Source organism: Misgurnus anguillicaudatus, chromosome 17 (genome assembly GCF_027580225.2).
Source record: "Misgurnus anguillicaudatus chromosome 17, ASM2758022v2, whole genome shotgun sequence".
Classification (NCBI taxonomy): Eukaryota; Metazoa; Chordata; class Actinopteri; order Cypriniformes; family Cobitidae; genus Misgurnus; species Misgurnus anguillicaudatus.
Genome location: NC_073353.2, coordinates 38,840,816 through 38,861,919, shown reverse-complemented (window position 1 = coordinate 38,861,919; position 21,104 = coordinate 38,840,816). Strand labels below are relative to the sequence as shown.

Here is a 21,104-nt window from a genome sequence, read left to right as displayed (position 1 = left end):
CTAGAATTTCACGCGCGAATGAAGCGAGTGAACTCAAATGTTCAAGCTTCGTGAGAATAGCGCGTTTTTGCCGCCTCTACTGTGGCTGGTGGGAATGCACCATAAGTCAAATTCCCTGACTTTCACTGACTAAAAAGCAGATTTTCCATGACCTATGTCTGGGATGCTGTGAGTCTGGATAATGTAGTGTACACCATGAGTTTATAAATATGTAAATGCATGAAATGAATAAACAGTGCCAATAAACAGCTGTTTAAATTATAGTCAGTGGAGGCTTGGACTCATCACAAGTTAACAAGTGGATTACATTTTGATAAATGAAAACTTAAATTAAAAGCAACAAACAAAAATCCCTGATATTCTATAACAAAAAAAATTCAATGTCTGGAAAAAAACTTTTAAAATTTCATGATATTGCAGAAATTCCATGCCTGTGGGATCCCAGAATAATAATAAAAAAATTGTGTTCAGCAAAACAAAAAATATATGTATACTGTATACAGGTTTGGAACAAATTGAGGTGCAGAATTTTCATTTTTTGGTGGACTCCCTTTAAAGTGAAATGTGTCATTTCTATGTCACCACTACACAAATGTGTGTTTGTTTAATAAATCGACATCAGACAAAACAATAGGCTACTGCACTGAAAAAATGAATTTACTTAATTTTATTATGGCAAGATATGACACATTAAATTTATCGCCATATATATATTTTAAGTTTAGTGTACTTATATTTTATAAGTAATTTCAGATTAATTATATTCAGAATTGTAGCTAAACTATTTTGAGTAGAATTTATTTCTTATTTTTTTATGTTCAGTACACTAAAATTAAGTATGGGATCAATTTAACCAGATCAATTTAATGGTTTAATTTCTACTTAAATGTAGTTTATGTGAAGATCATTTTTTAATCTCTTATTTTATCTTAACTTTCCACATTTAACTGCCACATTATGTTGAGAAAGTAAGAAGAGACTCAGTAGGTCTCAGTACTGTCTTTCTTCTTTGTTAAAAACACACAAAAAGTGTTTAATTAAAAATTTTACTCTCCAAATGCAGTCCCATGCCAAGCATGCTGGGAAGTACAAGTCCCCTGCCTAGTTACTTATATTTACTTAAATAATTCAAGTAGTTTCAACACAAATTTTTCTTCTTACAAATTTGGGTGTATTTTACATGATAAAATTAAGTGAAATTTACTTAATAATTTGTTAATTTAGAATTACTTAAATTTTTGTGTTATTTTTACTTTTTACATTTTTTTGTAGAATTTAATCATTTCTTTTAAGTTAAATTTACTAAGGCACAGACACATTTTTTCAGTGTGGTGGGTGTGAGTTTATGGTGAAAATCTGACCAATGACAGCTGGAGGAACCGATCTTTATTTTTGCAATTCAGTCTGGTGTCGCTAGTGGTGTAGAATTGCCATACTTCACCTTTAATAAGACACATTTATATAAACACAGTGAGTGTTTTCACTCGGGTACAGTGCTGATATTGACCTGCTGCCGTTCTGAACGGCGTCTCTACTGATGGCACTTCATGTCCTCCTGCAGCAGACACAGCCGCGACCAATCACAGGCCAGCTGCCGCATTGATCCCTGTGGCTTACTGATGCGCTGGCCCGTAATGTGATGGAGGTTCATTACCGAAGCAGAAGAGACGATGTGTCTCTCTCTCTCTATCTCTATCTCTCTCGCTTCAGGCACTACCCCCACACCCAGTCTGGGACGGTCTCTGTTCAAACAGTTAGTTGGCTGGGTTATTCAGGCAAGCTCACATGCTGAAATTTTATCTGACTGCTACTGTCTGTGCAAGATGCGCATCTGAAACATACGACACAGAGACACAAAGGACCAGAAACTAGAAGGGATTTAGTGAAGCCATGTCGAAGGGACAGCAAAACAAACAGCGGACCGCTGAAGAAATGGAGCCGAGCGAAGAACTGGATGTTTTCACAGTCATACAGTAAGTTCTTAAATCTTTATATAACACGGTGACTTCCATGTGAATTTATTTTCATCTGATTCAAGACTTTTATTATGCAGTAATGGGTTGTAGAGGTCAAACTGTAGACTTCAGCATGTACTTGTAGGTGTACCTGAAGCGCATGTGTTTGGTGGACCAGCGGTTCTCCTCTCCTTATGCTTCAGGAACCTGATGTCATATCCACTTTAAAAACCCCAAAGATTCTCACAGATCTTTCTGGGGTTCTTCAGCTGTCAAGAACTTATAGACAAAGTCTCCAATAAAAGACACTACATGTTTTTAATGTAGTTCCTTTTACCTTGTATTGTTTTCTTCATGGTTTTTGAGGATGAGAGAATCACACATCTGATCATGTTGGCATCTGTCTGAGCTAAACTCATCCTATCAAGTGACAAATAAAGTTGTGCCAAAATACACGAACACACCAGCTGACAAAAGAATGACATCACTTTAACTTCATGACCTCATTTTACTGATATTCACTCCACGCTTACTTTGCCACCTAAAACATTAAGTTGATTAACATGAGACACTCTTAAAAATCAAGGTTCCTAATTCAGAAAGGTCCTTTAACATCCCTATAAAATTATAAAGAAATGGTTCTTTGACTAAAAGGTTCCTCCTTAGGAAGCCAAAAATGACAAGCGCTACACACATAAAAAATGATGTGTGATTTCACTTTTACAACACAGAATCTCATCTGAGCTTTTATGTATAAATGGAAACCTGATTGATTGATGGTGCTGCCGACTGCAAGAATGAGAAATCATTTTAATGTCAGTGGCACAATTTTACTGTCAGATTTACACACTTACTGCTATTAGGGCTGTGCAATTAATCGCTTTTCATTTCCAATTTCAATTTTTGTTTAAAACCATAAAAACAGATAATCGAGGCACAGAAATTATTATGCGATTAAAATATAAATTGCATGCTGCTGGACAGATGTTTGTAAGGCACTTCTGAAGGCACCAATGCTTTGACACGTGTAGCCTATTGCAACAACTAGTTAAAAAAAGTTAAATAAATGCATGCTTTCGTGTAAACGTGTTAAATAATCGTAAATATAATTTTGTCCATAATCAAGCAGCCCTAACTGCTAAAAGATAGACTGCATGTTTGTAGTCTTGAACCGTCTGGAAATGTCAAACATGTGACTTATTTAGTCACAATTCAGTCCAAAATCAAACGGAAACAATTGATAAATAATCTTCAGCATAAAGGAAAAAAGCCAATTTTTAAGACAGTTTAGGGCTGGGCGATATTGACCTAAATTCACATCTATTTTGGATGAATGTCTATGTACCATAAATATCTCAGTATTTTATGGACTACATGCCAAAGCCTGTAAACAAAGTTAAAGCCTCATGTAAGATGTCCCAATCATCTTTATTATAACAGCATATGATGAAAATATCATTAGAATATGCTTTTATTACTGTTATTGAAAATCCATAGCATGCAAGCTGGTTCACTGTCAAAAATAAAGGTACAAAGCTGTCACTGGGGCAGTACTCTTTAAAAAATGTCCTAATATGTACCATTTAGGTACAATTATGTATCTTTGAACTGCCAATGTGTACCTTTTAAGTACTAATATGCACTCTTTGGGTACAAAGGTGTACCTTTTTGAAATGGTACTGTGACAACTTTTTTTGGCAGAGCTTCTGTTGCAAAGAAGGAAGATCAGATCAGATCATACCGATATTGACGATATTGTCTCATGTTGTATCCCGCTGGGAAAAGTACTGATATATTACCAAAACTCAATATACCACCCAGTTCGAGTTTTGACATCTTCATGATAAGGAATAATTGACAGCGGGCTGTTGAATTATTAAAACATAATGCACACCAAAGGTGCGGAGTGCCGTTACACCACGGGTGTGCAAAGAGTCAATTATTCGGCTTATACCACGGTTACAAAAGACATTGCTCTGGTGGTTATTTTATGGCATTTGACAGGTCAGGTGTGCGTTTATCAAAAAATAATGCATACCCCTGGAACATTTCTCAACCAATCAGAGTAAAGCATTCAATAGCCCTGTATTATAAATAGCTATATATTATTGTAAAACGCCTGTCAAATTTGACATTAACCTAGATCTCTGCAAAGATTTGTCATGTCCTCTTGCTTCATAATTTCTTTTGAAACATTACAGAGACTCTGTCACGTTTATGCAGAATGTAAGCTGGGATGGATTTATGAAGTTTACAAAGGTAAATGAATGTAAATGAGAGTTCAGCAGAGCAGCCGGTGCCTGTGTCTGAGTTTCTTGACCTTAATATTCCCAGCAGTTTGTTTGTGTGATGTCTGACTGGCACACATTTCGGTATATACTGAGCTTTATACACACAACACTATAACACTGTGTGTATGTCTGTGTGTGAGTGTGTTTGTAATGATTGCCTGAAACGCTTTAGGCTTATTATGACCTAAATATTGTGGCAAATATTCTCAGCTTTTCATAACTGGGATTATTCAAAATTAGATCAAAACAAAAAATTACTTGTTGCTAGCATACATTGTATTTATAAGAAACTCTCATCTTGAAATATCACAAGACAGACAAAAGTGAAGCCATCCCACTGATATCTGCACAGTCTCTGTCTGTCTGCATGTGTGTTACAGTCTTGGATTTCTATCTTGTTGCACAGTATCATTGTATCCTTAACACATCAATAACACACATTACAAATATAAGCACTGCTAAAGTGCATTAAAAATACATTAACGGTCAGAGCACCTTTCTATGTAACATTTACCGTATGTAATCTATACTTGTCTGACTGATAACTAATATTGAAACATGCTGCAAAGAAGTTTCCAGATTATATTAATAAAAAATCATGATAATAATAGACACATGCTGGGTTCAAAATTCATCCAATGCTGGGTTATTTTAACCCAACTGCTATTATACCCCATGGTTGCATAACAACAACCCAACATTGGGTCATTTTTAAGCACAAGGTAATTTTTAATCCAGCACGTGTTCTGTCCAATATTTACCCATTATGGGTCAAAAATAACCCAGACATTTTTAGAGTGAAATTGTTAAAATACTCAGTAATGTGATTAGAAATGGCAAAGACTGAATCATAAGAGACAGTCAACTGAAGAAAAATCTTTAGCTGATATAACTGATAACACAATAACATGTAATACTGTAAACTCTTACATAATAGAGAATGTGAAGAGTTTCATTGCAAAACGAGATAAATCCATTTTTTAACATTTTTGTCAAAACATGTTTATTATTATGTTATCATGTTATTATTTTGTTTTATGGTGCTACTTAGCTGTATTTTTTAAGTTATGAAGGTTTAAATCAAAACAACCCAACTGCAGTTGAATTGAAATTAATTGGAATGCACAACCAAAAAATGAGATTTCTGAACAATTAAAAAAACGGTGGTTATCTCGTTTTGCAACGAAACTCTTCATGTGCACATGTCACAGGTCAGTTTACTGGCATTCATCTTTCAGAATGTAAGTTCAAAACTATTTGTTTAATAAAAACGCTTGAAGCTAAAGATGCCAAATTCACTGCCAGTTTCTATCCAACCACAGCCCACTTTTGTGTGATACAATACAAACCAATAGTATAAAATGACAATTACACTTTAACTCAAGCTAAGGCATTTTGAATAAACTTATGCTGACCTTATAATATTAAACTGTTGCTTTGTGACAGAGCAGCTATTATATAATGTTTCCTAAATGTCCTCTGTCCCAATTTCTGATTCAATCCAGCACTCACATTCACATTTCGATTATTGATGAGGCGATTTGATATTCTGTCAGGGTCGCAACACACTAACACTCATTACTTCAGCAAAGAAAGCTTACATTTCATATTCTTCATGTAATCTAGGCAATGAAAATAAGGCCAATTTTTAATGAAGTTTATTTAACTAAGTTCAAGAGAAGCATGTTCATGTGATCCAACCAATCAGCATGAAGAGGTGCCTATAAATAGCTGTCCCTCATCTCTGTCCCGTGACAGCATCCCTCCTCTATCCCATCATCTCACTCCCAGTTTCATCTATCCCAGTTAAAGAGGGGGGAGGACTCTGGTTTTGGGCTAAAATTCGGAGTCCTCCCCTCGGATATGTTTTATCTCATTCCCTATCGATTACATGTTAATGCCAACTCATGAAATATTAGAGTCACGCCCCCAAATTTCTGTCATTTGCTGAAACAAATCGATAAGACAAGCACAACTTCCCTTTCATGGCGACTTTAAAGGGGACATTTCACAAGACTTTTTTAAGTTGTCAAATAAATCTTTGGTGTCCCCAGAGTATGTATGTGAAGTTTTAGCTCAAAATACCCCACAGATAATTTATTATAACATGTTAAAATTGTCACTTTGTAGGTGTGTGCAAAATGTGCCATTTTGGGTGTGTCCTTTAACATGCAAATGAGCTGATCTCTGTACTAAATGGCAGTGCCATGGTTGGATAGTGCAGATTAAGGGGCGGAATTATCCCGTTCTTACATCACCAGGGGAGCCAGATTTCAATAACCTATTTTTTCACATTCCTGCAGAGAATGGTTTACCAAAACTAAATTACTGGGTTGATCTTTTTTTACATTTTCTAGGTTGATAAAAGCACTGAGGACCCAATTATAGCACTTAAACATGGAAAAAGTCAGAATTTGATGGTATGTCCACCTTTAATAGCTCCACAGATCATATTGTTTAATTCCGTCTGTCTACGAATGGATTGCTTAAACTATAGTTTGCACATCTGGATAGATGAAATGTAGTTGTATCGTTACAACCATTACAAGAATTATCATGGCTCAAGTCAAACAAAACAAAAAATATGCAATTAGAAGGAGAGAGCATTGAACAAATTAAGAAAAAAAATCACAAATTAAAAGCATTGAAAATATTATAATAAGTCATGCAGATTGTACATGTTCTGGGTGGTTTCTTTTTAAGACAAAATAAAATTGTATTTAAATACTGTTTTATCACTTAAAATACAAAAAATAAAAATAGGTTTGCAGTAAGAAATTTTGCATTTATGTATATAAAAAGTACAGAATTAGATTTATTATAAAACAATCATTTGATTTTCTTTCAAAGATTTCAAAAATAACAATTTTAGGACTCTTTTGTAAAAAAAACTTTTACAATCTTGAGGTAAACAAACCAACATATTTCCACAACTGCTGAGTAGGCTATAATTGCACGACCAAAACATAAGAAGAAGAGTTTCAGTGTCATTCTGACAAAAAAATACATTTGGTGTCAAAATTAAAACAGAATTATTTTCTTAAAATCTCTGGTAGGGTATATATTATGAAGAAATTTAAAAGTTATTGTACTATCTCATATAAAATAAAGGCATAGTATTGACAATAAAACATGTCACATCAAAGAATCGCGAGAGCCATTCAGGAAGTCGAACACACCTTTCATTTAAAGAGCACCTATTGTCCGATTCGTGTTTTTAAATTTCCTTTTGGTGTGTATTAGTTCATGCTAACGATAAGCAAAAGTTACATACTCAAAAGTAAACAATGACGCGAGTTATCATCTCTAACGTAAATCTCTTTTCTTCGACTACAACAAACACACGAATTGTAGGCAAAAGCTTACTTCCTGGGATTGGTGATGTAGTAAAGAACGACATTATCATAATTCCTCCTGCTTTGACTAACAGCTTGTAAGTTAACTCTTGTTAGCAACCGAATTTTTCAAACATGGTAAGTAGTGATAGACTGATATATCGGCCGGCCGATATATCGGGCCGATATTTGCGAGTTTTATGTGTATCGACATCGGCCGATACATGGCTGCCGTGTTTGGCGATTTTTCCGGCATAATTTACAGACAGAGTGCTGGAACCCGCAAGCGATTGCAGGTCATGTGACTAAAAACAACCAACCTTTCCATGACAACATTGAAAGCTCGGCTTAACAGCTGATCATAGCTGAACAAAGTGGGTTTTTTTTCATCTCTATGGGGCGGTTTCCTGGACAGGAATTAGACTAGTCCTAGACTATAATAAATGTAAGAACTGTGCAAACTAATAACATCTCTTTTTAACAACATGCCATTTTTTACATAATTTATATGATGTAAATTGAGTGAGCAAAACCATTATCGACTCCAAATATCGGCTCAAGAAAATCGGCAGCCTGTATCGGTCATTGGCTAAGGCTGATGAAACAAAAATCGGCATCGGCACTGAAAAATCCATATCGGTCGATCCCTAATGGTAAGGGGCGTCACATTTCCTGCTGATGTCAGAGGTATTCAGACCAATCACAACGTACAGATTGGCTGGCCAATCAGGGACACAGAGCTTTTCAAATCTGCAGTTCAGGAGATAAGTGAAATCTGGAGCTACAAAAATGTACAGTATGTGGAAAGTAAACCACGCAAATACATTGTATTATACTAAATACACAAAATAACATTGATTTTAGCAATGAAATAGATGCACTTTAATAAATGTCATTTGTCTACACAAATAAATGTGGAACAAATATAGATATCTCTAAAACCAATAGTTTTTACTCTCTCTTCCTTATTACCTTTATGGGCCTACTACCTTGGCCTGATGTATTTTTTTGGTCGTTTATGGCATCCGCTGGCAAATGTGTAAATTTGTAGATGCTTAATAAAAATAAATGAAAAACCTCCTCACGTTACTCCTCCCACTCCTTATCTCCGCCTCCAACGCGCGCACCCACGCGCTGCTGGATTCTCCGCTAATCGTTTGGCCGGTGTGTTCCGCTGACGAGATCGCGGGGGTGACGCTGCTGACCTGCACGGGTGCGAGACTCTTGTGGACATGTTATATTAGATGGAGCATCTATCAGCTGTGATTTGCTCCTCCCTGACTCCATCTGTCATCCATTCAATCTCTCCCGTCCGCTGCTCACCGACCCTGAGATGCTGAGGCTGTTTCCATCGCGATGGGGATTAAGTAAAGTTTGCCGAGGGCGTCAGGCGCGTTGAAGGATGTAGACCGGGCATAACGGATCGCGTTTCACGCAAACGGCGCTGCGGCGGATCTGCGGGGCGCGCGGTGAAGACTCCGCCATGCGCGAAACCGGTTATCAATCGCACTGACTTGAGGAAACCCGTGCTGTCGATCGCTCTATACCGATTTATCACCCGACTTTCGTACAGGATGGAATCGAAGTGAGTTCGGGTTCGGAAGCGGATCCGCGTCATGGATGTGTTTAGCTTTGTCCGGATGCCCAAACTGGCGGGGTGAGTGTGATGTGCATCAGCAACCGCAGTCATTAAACGAATCCACACGTTCTCTAGGGATTAATGTCATAGAGAAACACTACAGACAAGCACATCATACTGTAGCTTCATGTCAGTTGCATGTCGGCGGTCATACATGTTGCACAGGGAAGCGTGATGTCAGATTGCATCATTGCAAGATGTCACTTGAATCGTGGAATCGTCATGTCTCATTTTCTCATTCACGCACTTTTCTCTTGCATGCATGCATTCATTGAGATCTAGAGGATGGAAATCTGGCAGCTGCAGTGTGATCTAATACCTGTTACTTTCCTTACTTTATGATTTTTATATACACTTATAAGCATATGCATACTTGTGCTTGCTAAGACAGGAATATTGAATTCTCCCTGATTTGCATTTACTAATCTAATAAATATATAAATGTTTGCATTTCATTATTTCTACAGAGAACATCGTGTTAACTTTGAAGTCCAGTCCTCTCTTAATGGGCCGCGTGTTCATTTTTTATTTTGACTGTCCCAGATGATATACTGACTGTAATCATATGTTTAATGGTTTGTGATATAACATTTAAACTTGCTTACTACATAAAATGGGTTGTTGTTGTTGTGTAAATAGTGTTTCGCATTACCGTAGATGACATTATGGCTATTTAAATGAATACTAGAGACTGAATCAAATACTAGAGACTGGGTTGGCTAATAATATATATAGACTACACACATACAGTATAGGGTTGCACATTTCCGGAAACTTTCCATGGGAACTTATTCTGGGGAATTTTGAAAATTTTCCAAATTGGAAACCTAACATGAATTTATGTGAAATTATTTGGAAATTGATATAAACTATATACAAACATAAATAAACATTTGGTTTGGTCATAAGCAAACATGCATGCTAATACATATTTTAGGATCCTGATGCTTGCGCTCCTCAAGCCTGGATTTATTTGATCAAAAATCCTTCAGAAATCATTCTAATAATTTTTAGTTACTACTTTTTTAAAATAATCTCACCTAAATGTTTTCTCAGTCAGTGTTTTTGTCTTTACAGTGGTATAATGCTTACACACACACCGCACAAGGAAGTTTCAAACAAATGTAATTTACGTGAATACATGCAAAGATGGACATTTTGACATTATTTTGTGTGCAGGATTCAAGAATGATCTGTGCACGTTATGAAAGAATGTAAGTACATGCAGGGGGTGTGGCCTCAATGGCCCTTCAGTAAACAGTGTGCTGTGTGCATGTGACAGGGTAGAAATTCAACTAAAATTAGATAAAATTTTGTTGTTTTAAACAAAATGATGGTGCATTATTTTTTATGACTATATTTAAGCTCCATGGAACTTTGCAATTGTTTCAAATTCCCAGTTTATTCCTATTAGTTCCTGTTAATTCCTATATATTCCCATTGAATTCCATGGACTGTTTCCAGCCTTGATAATTCCCAGAATTTTGCCACAATAACAGTATGTGAATAATACAGTTTTAATTTTAGTAATTCTACAGAGATATCTGTTAATTGTAATGTTTAAAAGGACACTACAATAATTACACTTTTAAATTGATTTATTCTTTAATTACACAAGATTCACTTTAAATATTTGAAAACAGAAAGTGTTTTTCATCTGTTGTTTAAGCTGTTAGTAGATTTTGGAAATGGCTCAAATTAACACTTCTGTTAATCCGCCTGGTGGACACAGCAATTGGCTGATGTCGATAATCTCAAAATGGCCGAGTATCTGTTGATTAATTGCTCTGGACGATCCATTGGTCCACATTCAGCTTTACTGAGAGAGATGCACAGTTAAATATTACCTTTGAAGATTACAAACACTCACAAATATTGAGTACGGTTGCGAATAAGTTGCATGGCACAGGCTTCATTTAAAGATGCGTAGTGCATTTTCTATTTCCACAGAAGACAGATGCGTTCATCCATACTGTGGCATCAAATAGAATCAAGTGCATTGCGTTTTGTCAGGGGGGGGTTAAGCTCATTTTATCCTATGACAGTTTAACCTCCATAACCTATTTGGCTTGCTTGATTTTTCTTGATTTTATCCCAGCTAATCCTCCTAAAGGATTGGCCCCTAGATCTCACTGGCTTGATAAAAGGGGGACATCATCGCTCGCTGCTGTAGTGTTTAATATCAGGGTTTTTTCTCACAAAATAATCAACTTTTATAATTGATTGTATTTACTGTAAATCATATAAGAGCTTGTTTTATTGTGTCTGGACAGCAGAGTTTAGTTGGTTCATGGCTTCAGAGGTTTTTTTTAAGTCAGGCTGTTTCAATCACATCACACACATACGCAGCTTGTAAACACAGCAGAAGCATCAACAGCAGCACCAGCAGGTGCGCATTCAGCTTTCACATGTGAGCATAACGGAGCTGCAGTTGTATACAGAAAATAGATGGTCTCTATATTATACAAATTCAAATTTTGATATCTACAGCAGGCCATTGTAAATTATTACAACCTCCATCCAGCCAATCTGTATGTGTATGTAAACATTATATTGCCAAAGGTTTTGGGACACCTGCCTTTATGCACAGGAACCTGAATGACATCCCATTCTTAATCCGTAGGGTTTAATATGGAGTTGGCCCACCCTTTGCAGCTATAACAGCTTCCACTTCTCTTGGAAGACTTTCTACGAGGTTTAGGGGTGTGTTTATGAGAAAATTTGGCCATTCTTCTTAAAGCACATTTGTAAGTTCCTCGCTCGTAGTCTCAGCTCTAATTCTTCCCTAAGATGTTTTTTTGGGTTGAGGTCAGGACTCTGTGCAGGCCAGTCAAGTTCCTCCACACCAAACTCGCTCATCCATGTCTTTATGGACCTTGCTTTGTGCACTATGCACAGTCATGTTGGAGCAGGAAGGGGCTATCCCCAAACTCTTCCCACAAAGTTAGGAGCATGAAATTGTCCAAAATGTCTTGGTATGAAGAAGCATTAAGAGTCCCTTTCACTGGAACTAGGGCCCAACCCCTAAAAACCCCACACCATAATCCCCTATCCACCAAACATTAAACTTGGCACAATGCAGTCAGGCAAGTATCGTTCTTGTTGCGACCGCCAAACCCATACTCATCCATCGGATTGCTAGACAGAGAAGTAAGATACACCGCTCCAGAGAAGCGAGATTCGTCACTTCAGAGAACTGAGATTCGCCGCTCCAGGGAAGCGAGATTTGCCGCTCCAGGGAAGTGAGATTCGCCGCTCCAGGGAAGCGAGATTCGCCGCCTCAGGGAAGCGAGATTCCCCGCCCCAGGGAAGAGAGATTCGCCGCTCCGGGGAAGCGAGATTCGCCGCACAAGCGAAGCGAGATTCGCCGCACAAGCGAAGCGAGATTCGCAGCTCCAGAGAAGCGAGATTCGCCGCTCGAAAGTAGAAATACTCACCGCTCCAGGGAAGCGAGATTCGCAGCTCCAGAGAAGCGAGATTCGCCGCTCCAGAGAAGGGAGATTCGCTGCTCCAGAGAAGCAAGATTCGCTGCTCCAAAGTAGAAATATTCGCCGCTCCAGGGAAGCGAGATTCGCCGCTCCAGGGAAGCGAGATTCGCCGCTCCAGAGAAGCGAGATTCAGCGCTCCAGAGAAGCGAGATTCGATCCTCAAAAGTAGAAATATTCGCCGCTCCAGAGAAGCGAGCTTCGCCACTCCAGAGAAGCGAGATTTGCCGCTCCAGGGCAGCGAGATTCGCCACTCCACGGAAGCGGGATTCGCCACTCCACAGAAGCCAGATTCGCCGCTCCACAAAAGCGAGATTCGCCGCTCCACATAAGTGAGATTCGCCGCTCCACATAAGTGAGATTCGCCGCTCCAGAGAACACATTTCGACTACTCTACAGTCCAGTGGTGGCGTGCTTTACACCATCACATCCAACGCTTTGCTTTCAACTTGGTGATGTAAGGCTTGGATGCAGCTGCTCGGCCATGGAAACCCACTCCATGAAGCTCTCTATGCACTGTTCTTGAGATAATCTGAAGGCCACATGAAGTTTAGAGGGCTGTAGTTATTGACTTCTGCGCACTGTGCGCCTTAGCATGCGCTGACCCCGCTTTGTGATTTTACGTGGCCTACCACTTTCGTGGCTGAGTTGCTGTTGTTCCCAATTGCTTCCATTTTGTTATAATATAACTTACAGTTGACTGTGGAATATTCAGTAGTGTGGAAATTTCATGAATGGACTTATTTCACAGGTGGCAACCTATCACTGTACCACGCTTGAATTCACTGAGCTCCTGAGAATGACACATTCTTTCACAAATATTGGTAAAAGCTGTCTGCATGCTTAGGTGATTGATTTTATACACCTGAGGCCATGGACGTGATTGGGACACCTGAATTCTCAGCTCAGGTGACAGATGGGTCTGCTTATTATTTATGGTGTTGTCTGTTTTGAGCTTGGCACTGTGTGGAAATTGTTCTTTTCTATTTTCTGTTAAATGGAACAAACCGATAGTTTGTAAGGACCTGTGCAAATGATGGCAGAAATGTTATTGTGTGGTAGAAATTAAACATCTAGTAGATAAGAGGGCTGTTCAGATGAGTGGAGTTTCAGAAGATAAGTTGAAGGTAAGCGCAAGTGCTCTGTCTTGTTTATAAGACTGTGTATTTAAAGAAGCACTTTGGTGAGTTATGAAAGCGTGATGTTTAATTCATTTCTCTCTCCGTGTTTTTTGAAGAGAAAGCTTTCTGCTGAGAACACTGTCTAGATTAAAGTACACATGATGAAGCTTTCATCCATGTGCAGAAACGGCTTTCACTAAAAACAGGACTTTTGGTTTTTGGTCAAAAATGCTCTTTTTAAAAATATTTTAAAGAATCTCAATGATGCACGTCTATAGGCAAACGTAGTTCATATTGAGCCCATCAGTCAGACTCATAGACTGTAAAAAATAGGTTTGTGAAGATCTTGGCATCGCATCACCGTGCATCACTCACGTATAACCAAAAATGGGTAAACAGGCGGGACGTGGGTGAAGCTTAAGTGGCTTGTTGCTAAAACCATGCTAGCCTAACTCGACCGTAGGGACAGCAGTGACAGTTCACCCGTCACTCAAGTGGCCACGCCTTTAATTATGCAGAACTTTAAGGCTTAATGTAATTTTTTTAAGATTTATTTCTGCTGTAAAGTTGGGCATTTTACATGGAGGTCTATGGGAATTTACACCCTTTTGGAGCCTGCCTCAAGCGGCCAGTCGATAAATTGCAGTTTAACTCTTTCCCTGACAGCGTTTTATTTTGTGATTTTTACAAAAGTTTAAAAGTATAGCGGAAGATTTTTTTTAAAAATGCAAACGCGCAACACTCCTCCCGAGAGGGAACGCCTGTTAAACACGTGCACGAGACAGAGAGAGAACATGCAGGTAGTTCTTCTCTTCGCTCTGTTTACAAGTTGCTGTCGGTTTACCGTGTCTCTGCGGTTCGTGACTTTTGCCAGGGCTAGCATCGCTAATCATAGCTAACATCAACTTTTACTAGCAGTGATTTTAAATGGATTTCTCCAAATAGCATGACAAAATGTACCTTACTTTGTGTGGGAAGCCCAACCTGTCCTTTTAGCTCATGCCAGCGGCCAGCGTGTGAAATAGTCTCCCATAAACACTCTGGTCTTTCTTCATAGTCCTTTCTCTTCTTGTCATACAATTCGTAGACACTTTTTCTCTTGCAACCCTCAGACATTTTGAAAAAAAACAGTGAGAACGCAAGCTTCAATGAATGGTTGAAACCGTAGCACAACACACATATACACGTGAAAGTGTGCATGTGCAGAAAGCGAACCTAGGGCACGAGCACGTACGAGCGTTATACGTCAACATATCATCAGAATGATTGACATCTGGGATGACCAATAATATATGTGATCCACCCGGAAAAAGAAAATCTTCCGCTGTACCTTTAATGCCTTACAGAAAATGTTTCTTCCATAAATATGTAAACATGCAATATTTCAAATGAAAGAACAGAAACAAACAAAAAATGTTTCATCATATCTTCATTTGTTTTCTTTTTATCACCTCTCAAATATGAGTAGGTTTCTTCAAAAAATACAAATTTTGAGCAAAAAAGGACTTTTGTTAGAGATCAGTTTCAGAATGATGATCAAAACATATACAGAGTTTTTACTGTTTTTGAATCAGTGGATGCTTCACTGTTTTATAAGTTGGATAACAGCACCATCTAGTGGATAATAATGGAAATATAGATTCCAGTAAAAATTCATCAGGGAAGCATCATTAGCAGACAAGCGTTTTCTCTTAATTGACGAGATAACTCTTCAATGGCGGGGAAAGAGTTAAGTCACTTCTGTGTTGGCTTCATGATAAAGATACGAAGGTTGCCCCTTGGTCAGACTCCAAAAACACCTGAAAATGACTCTGCTGAGCTTTGAAATCTCATGCATATTTCCATTCATATTGAATTGAACTTGCACAACGTAAATTTCTCATACTTTATAGTTTGTTTGTACATTTGGAACTTGTGATAAATCTGACTGTTGCAGGAGAACCCTTCTTTAAAATCTCTTTCTCTTGAAGATTAACATGCCAGGTCAGAACAACATGAGGGTGAATTTAAGATAAGAAGTTTAGATTTTGTGGACAGGCAAGAATCTTCATCTTCTCAAAGTCAAGAAGAAATGCAGGATTATTTCTAAAGCCTTGGAGGAGATCTTTTAAAAGTGCTGCTTGTAGTTAATGTTGAGGGCAGAAGGGGGCAGAGATGTTCACAACCAAACAAATACTCAATAGCTGATGGCAAAAGCATTGCATTGTCTTTTTCTGCTCGCTAACAATTACAGTCATCATCACACCCATCAGTTTGATGTGTTTTCAGGACAAATATCATTGTGAATTACATTATTCTGTTTGCATTAATGTTTTTTTTTTCTGTAACAGCAGCAGCCTGTGTGTTCTGTTTTGATTCTTGGGTGAAATATCTGACATTCTTGACAGATTTGGAGAGATTTACCTATATAAACAATCTTAGAAATAACGCTGAATGTGCAGGTTTTAAAATGCTGTTGGACTAGATTTGATTTAATGACCTTCTGTAATGCCTTCAAGTAATAAAGAGATGTATGGTGTTCTGCTTGTTGTAATTCCACGTGACATATTCAGAGGATTTATTTTTCTTCATTGTTCACATGAGAAGTACAGGATGTACCGGCCGAGAGTGATGCGTGTGAGGAATATTGATGTGTTGCTCGATAGCCAATAACTTTGCTCCTTGAGAATCTCTTCTTCAACTTTGAGTTATGAAAAATCAGATTTCAAATATTTTTCAAATAATCATTTAAAAATGATTATAATTAGTGTTTCTTTGTTTGCTCTTAAATATTTTGTAGAGCAGTACAGAGTGTATTACTGTACTCAAGAAAATATCAAAGTCACTCATAGATCGTCTTGGACATTTTGAACGTTGCCTGAATAATAATGTCTGATAATGTGAATAAATCGATGAGTCGAAACGTGATGTTGATATTAGGGCTGGGTCTGGGACGATAAATCATGCGATTCTGCATGATATGCTTCTTAATAAATTATGGTGAGATACCGCTATGTCCAGAAGCCAGATGGCGCTCTTGTGCAGGAACTCAATATGCGCCAGAGAAAGTATCTTTTACACATGCATCTCCACGCAATGTCTATAAGCATATTTATATCAAACCTTGTTCATTAGGTATTTTCATGATAATAAAGAATATTTATAATGGTTGTGTTTGACAAGTGTTGTTTTTTTCAAATGCATGTTATAAACAATAATATCGCCTTTGCGATAAAACAAAATCGATACCAGACAGGCATTAGTAGTATGAATCGTAGGGCTCCAAGGTATTGAGAAACCTTGGTATTTGCTTTTGCGATAGCAATATTTTTTATAATTTATCTAGAGAAATGCTATTTTTTATTAGCTTTTAGCGATTTATTATCATTTATTATGATTTAAAGATCATACTGAAATAAACCATAGACTGTAAAAAAGATGGACGACGCCTGTTCGCTCTCTTTCATTGGTGAAAAGTGTAGGCGCCAGTGTCCTGATATGGCGCTGACATCTTGGGTCTTGAGTCTGCACAGCAGCGATTTCGGGACCAGTCCAGCGCAGTAGTGAGCAGGAAGTAAAGCCGCGAAATCAAGACCTGCCCTCGCTCTCGCAGAATGCGCATATCACACGATATCACAGCTGTCAATCATGATGTGACACCACCGTTTGTATATCATTAAATAACTAACTAAACACAAACTTATTTTAAAAACAAACATTTGAATTTACATCAGCGTGATTAAAACTACAGTAAATGACAGAAACCCGCTTCGGAAAAAAGATAATTGAAGTGTAATTACATTTTTTAGTTGGTCTAAAGTCCCATTGAATAACATGGGGGAGGCGGGTTTATGACCTATACTGGGACCAGTCACTGGGGGCGATCGAGACGTTTTGGCTTCACTTTTCAGGGCTTGTGCGGCACGCTTGAAATAAACAGGTAATACATATTCTTCTGATGTAATGAAATCTAATTCAGGCTAAAAAAATATTTCAGACATAGTTGATCGTTGTCATTTTCCTTGCTCATCTCTACTCATATATTTATACTTGGATATTTATTTTCTGCTCTCTGTTTTAAGCCGCTAGGTTCACCTTTGCGCCAATAGTATAACAGTATAAGACCTACTTAGTGGGTATTTAGTAAGGCTCCTTCTGATTGGTCTAATTTGGACAATTTAAGCATGCAACACACAAATGATAGACACGTAAAAACGTTTTCACAACTCTGTGCAATATGGATATCACATATATATACCGTTATCACAATAGCGATAACCCAACAGCCGATATATTGTGCAGCCGTAATGAATCATGATTAATCTTCCCAGCCACAGTCAATATCGTGTCCACTCCAAATGAGTCTAAATGACCCAATTTATAAGCTAAATCAAAAAACAGCAGTATTATATTTCCTTGTTGCAGATTTCTGAAGATTACGCAGCGTGTGTGATTATGGAGCATTAGTTTCTCGGGCATGTCATCATGATCAGTGGTGTGTTATCTTACAGTAGGACTGGTCCAGTGTCCTGTCATTAACTGGAAGCTGTGGAGCGCTGGTGTTCCTCAGCTGGATTATCTGGCTTGATGATGTTCACAGGAGGAATCGTTCAGGGTTTGCAGCTGAGCTGTGTTTTCCTCGGGCGCTTTAATAACGGTCTGCGTTACTTCATTGTCATTATCAGCCAGAGAAACTTCTGTTCTGTCTTTTATTGTGTTTACATGAAGAGAAGGTCGAGTGTCATCATGTTTGTTACATTTAAACAGTAAAATGTTAAGGTAGATTATTGTTTACTGTTGTTATTTTAAGCTCTTACACGCATCAGATAAGTTGAGAGATCCTCAGGGCTTTACTGTCATTAGCAGCCGAGTTAAATACATCAGATGGCAGAGATGACCGCAAGTCTTCTGAGAGTTGTTGAGACCCGACTGAATTACCTGTCAACAGTCCGTTTACAGCAGCAAGACAAACTCATTTCCATCACACAATCATTTCCATGTGTTTATCACCCTGGACCCTGGATTTTATTCATCTGTCTCAGATGGAGCTGTGATTTCATCCGTCCAGCTGTTACATCATCTCACATGCTTGTTTTCTGGGAATTTTCTGACATGTTTTGACCAAAATCTTATATTGCAGTAAAAGTAGATGTAAGGTAGTGCTGCACAATTAATCGCATCGCAATCGCAATGTCAGCCTGTGCAATTATATGACAGCAAAATGTTGCAATAAATAAATGTATGGACTTGTTAACACAAACTTTCTGATAACAGTTTGATGATTTTCCTTGCTGATTAAAAAAAAGAAAGAAAAATGAACAAAAAAGGCAGTGCACGTGTGGCATGCACGTTTGTGGTGTGCGTCGTCACTTATACCAGAGCGAAGATGGATGCAGAGGAGGTTGACAGTGATCTGGTAGCTAAAAAAACTCTGTCTGTTGTATGGCGGTATTTAGGATTACTGACACTAAGCAGTTGCTACATCATGGGCAATACGAAAACATTTCTAGTTTTACGAATACAAATTTTAGCTAAACTGGGTGTGGATTTTCCTTAAAACCCATCAAGTTGACTCATGATACCATTTAGTATAATTGCAATCGCACATAGCAATTTTAGCATCAATAACCGCAATGGGAATAATTACCCAAATCGTGCAGCCATAATGTAAGGAATACACTGTAAAAAGTCAAAAGTTAGATTCAATTAGTAACACCTAAAAGATGATGTTTTTCAACTTAAAATTGCATGTTTCATTTTAGGTGAAAATGTAAGTTGAATAAACATATTTTTTTTTTAAATGTTAGCAACTGATGTATTTTTTAAGTTTTTTAACTTTTTAAAAAGTAATTAAAGAGCTCAGATGCAAAATAGTGGTGCATGTGTCAGGATTTTTTCAACCTGCAGGTCCCGCTTTTATGAAATATTCGGCCCACCCTGCACCCCTGTATCTATTTTTACAACCCGCCCACACCCACGATCATAAAAATAGACATAGGCATTTGTAATGTGAATGAAAAGAGGCTTTATTTCAGCCTTAAATTGCTTGGAAACAGTCATTAAATTATATCGCCCTATAAACTGGCAACAACATACGCTTATGAACCAGAGAAACCAGCATGGTCATATTAATATAGAGATAGGTTAATGATAAACATTTTAACATTTACAAAGCAGTGTTTGTATTATCTATTCACAAATTCCCAGCCTTAATTTTTCCCGCACCTCGTATTTCATCTTCTTTTATTTCTCAGTTTGTTTTGTTGTTGTGGCTGGCAGCGGGAGCTAACGTTACTTGGCGCTTTCAGACGTGAGGCCAAAGGTTTGGAAATATCAAGTTGCATTGCAGTGGTTACGTTGCTATGTCCGACGCAATTTAACCTTATCAAAGAACCTAATAAAAATGAAAATATATATTCCCAAATATTTAATATAGGCTATAGGAATTGCATGCAAACAATGTTTTTTTGTTTTTTAATGACCCACCCCAAAATAAAGTGACAATTTCTTCACCCGGCCCGTGGGTTACCATTGTCAACACATTGATTACTCTGATGTCACGTCACATGCTGTGCGCTTATAATTAAAGTCAGACACTTTTTCTTCATACAACGTGAGCTGGACATTTATAAAGTGCTGCTTCTTCTCAATATGCAACCAGCTTGCTTAAAAGCAAAGCAGCGTTGCCAGGTCCTTGGTTTATCGGCAGAGTCCTGAATTGGGTTAGAGATGAAATGATTTGTTTCATTAGTTATTGGTATTTGGGCTGTGAATAATCATTGGGATGCTTTGGACTAATTTTGAGAATCCATAGACTGGTATTGTTAGGCGGATCTGGCAACCCTGATAGGACAATGACAAACAATTTCTGGTTAATAGAGGTTTTATTTTGTGTCCTTTAATATAAGTGAGTTTGTATTTGTTTGTATTAATTGTTGTTGGGTTTTCAGAAATATAGTATTGTATATTAAAGTAAGAGGGAAATCAAGGTTTTTATTACTGTAACGACGCATGCATATCACTTAAATATCATAATGGCTTATTTATTAAGGAATAATGTTAATTCTCATCAAGGCTTAAAGTTGAAGATTAAAATTAGTTTTTTAATCTGTGGCTAAATTTCTTCACCAGTCCAGCACATCCATGTTTGTTTATGTTTTGACATTTATTTATTTAAGGCTTGAAATCAAAAAGATTATATTAGCAAAACTCTTTGCAAGTACACTTCTACATGTGAATACCCTAATTTAGTGCCTTATTTAGCTATAATAAGAACAAAAATCTAATTGAGTAATATTT

At 37.6% G+C, this 21,104-nt stretch overlaps 1 protein-coding gene across 2 annotated transcripts in view; it reads left to right on the top strand.

Moving 5' to 3' along the window:
* Positions 1-1,717: 1,717 nt before the first annotated feature.
* The window catches only part of frmpd4 (FERM and PDZ domain containing 4), a 57,346-nt gene continuing 37,959 nt past the window's right edge, over positions 1,718-21,104 (top strand). The window contains exon 1 of one of the 2 annotated variants that reach the window (XM_055215168.2): positions 1,718-1,973. In XM_055215168.2, the coding sequence (XP_055071143.1) occupies positions 1,891-1,973 (83 nt within the window). In that variant the 5' untranslated portion in view covers positions 1,718-1,890. Of the gene's footprint in view, positions 1,974-8,597; positions 9,239-21,104 lie in introns of those variants that run through there. The other variant, XM_055215169.2, reaches the window with a different exon arrangement.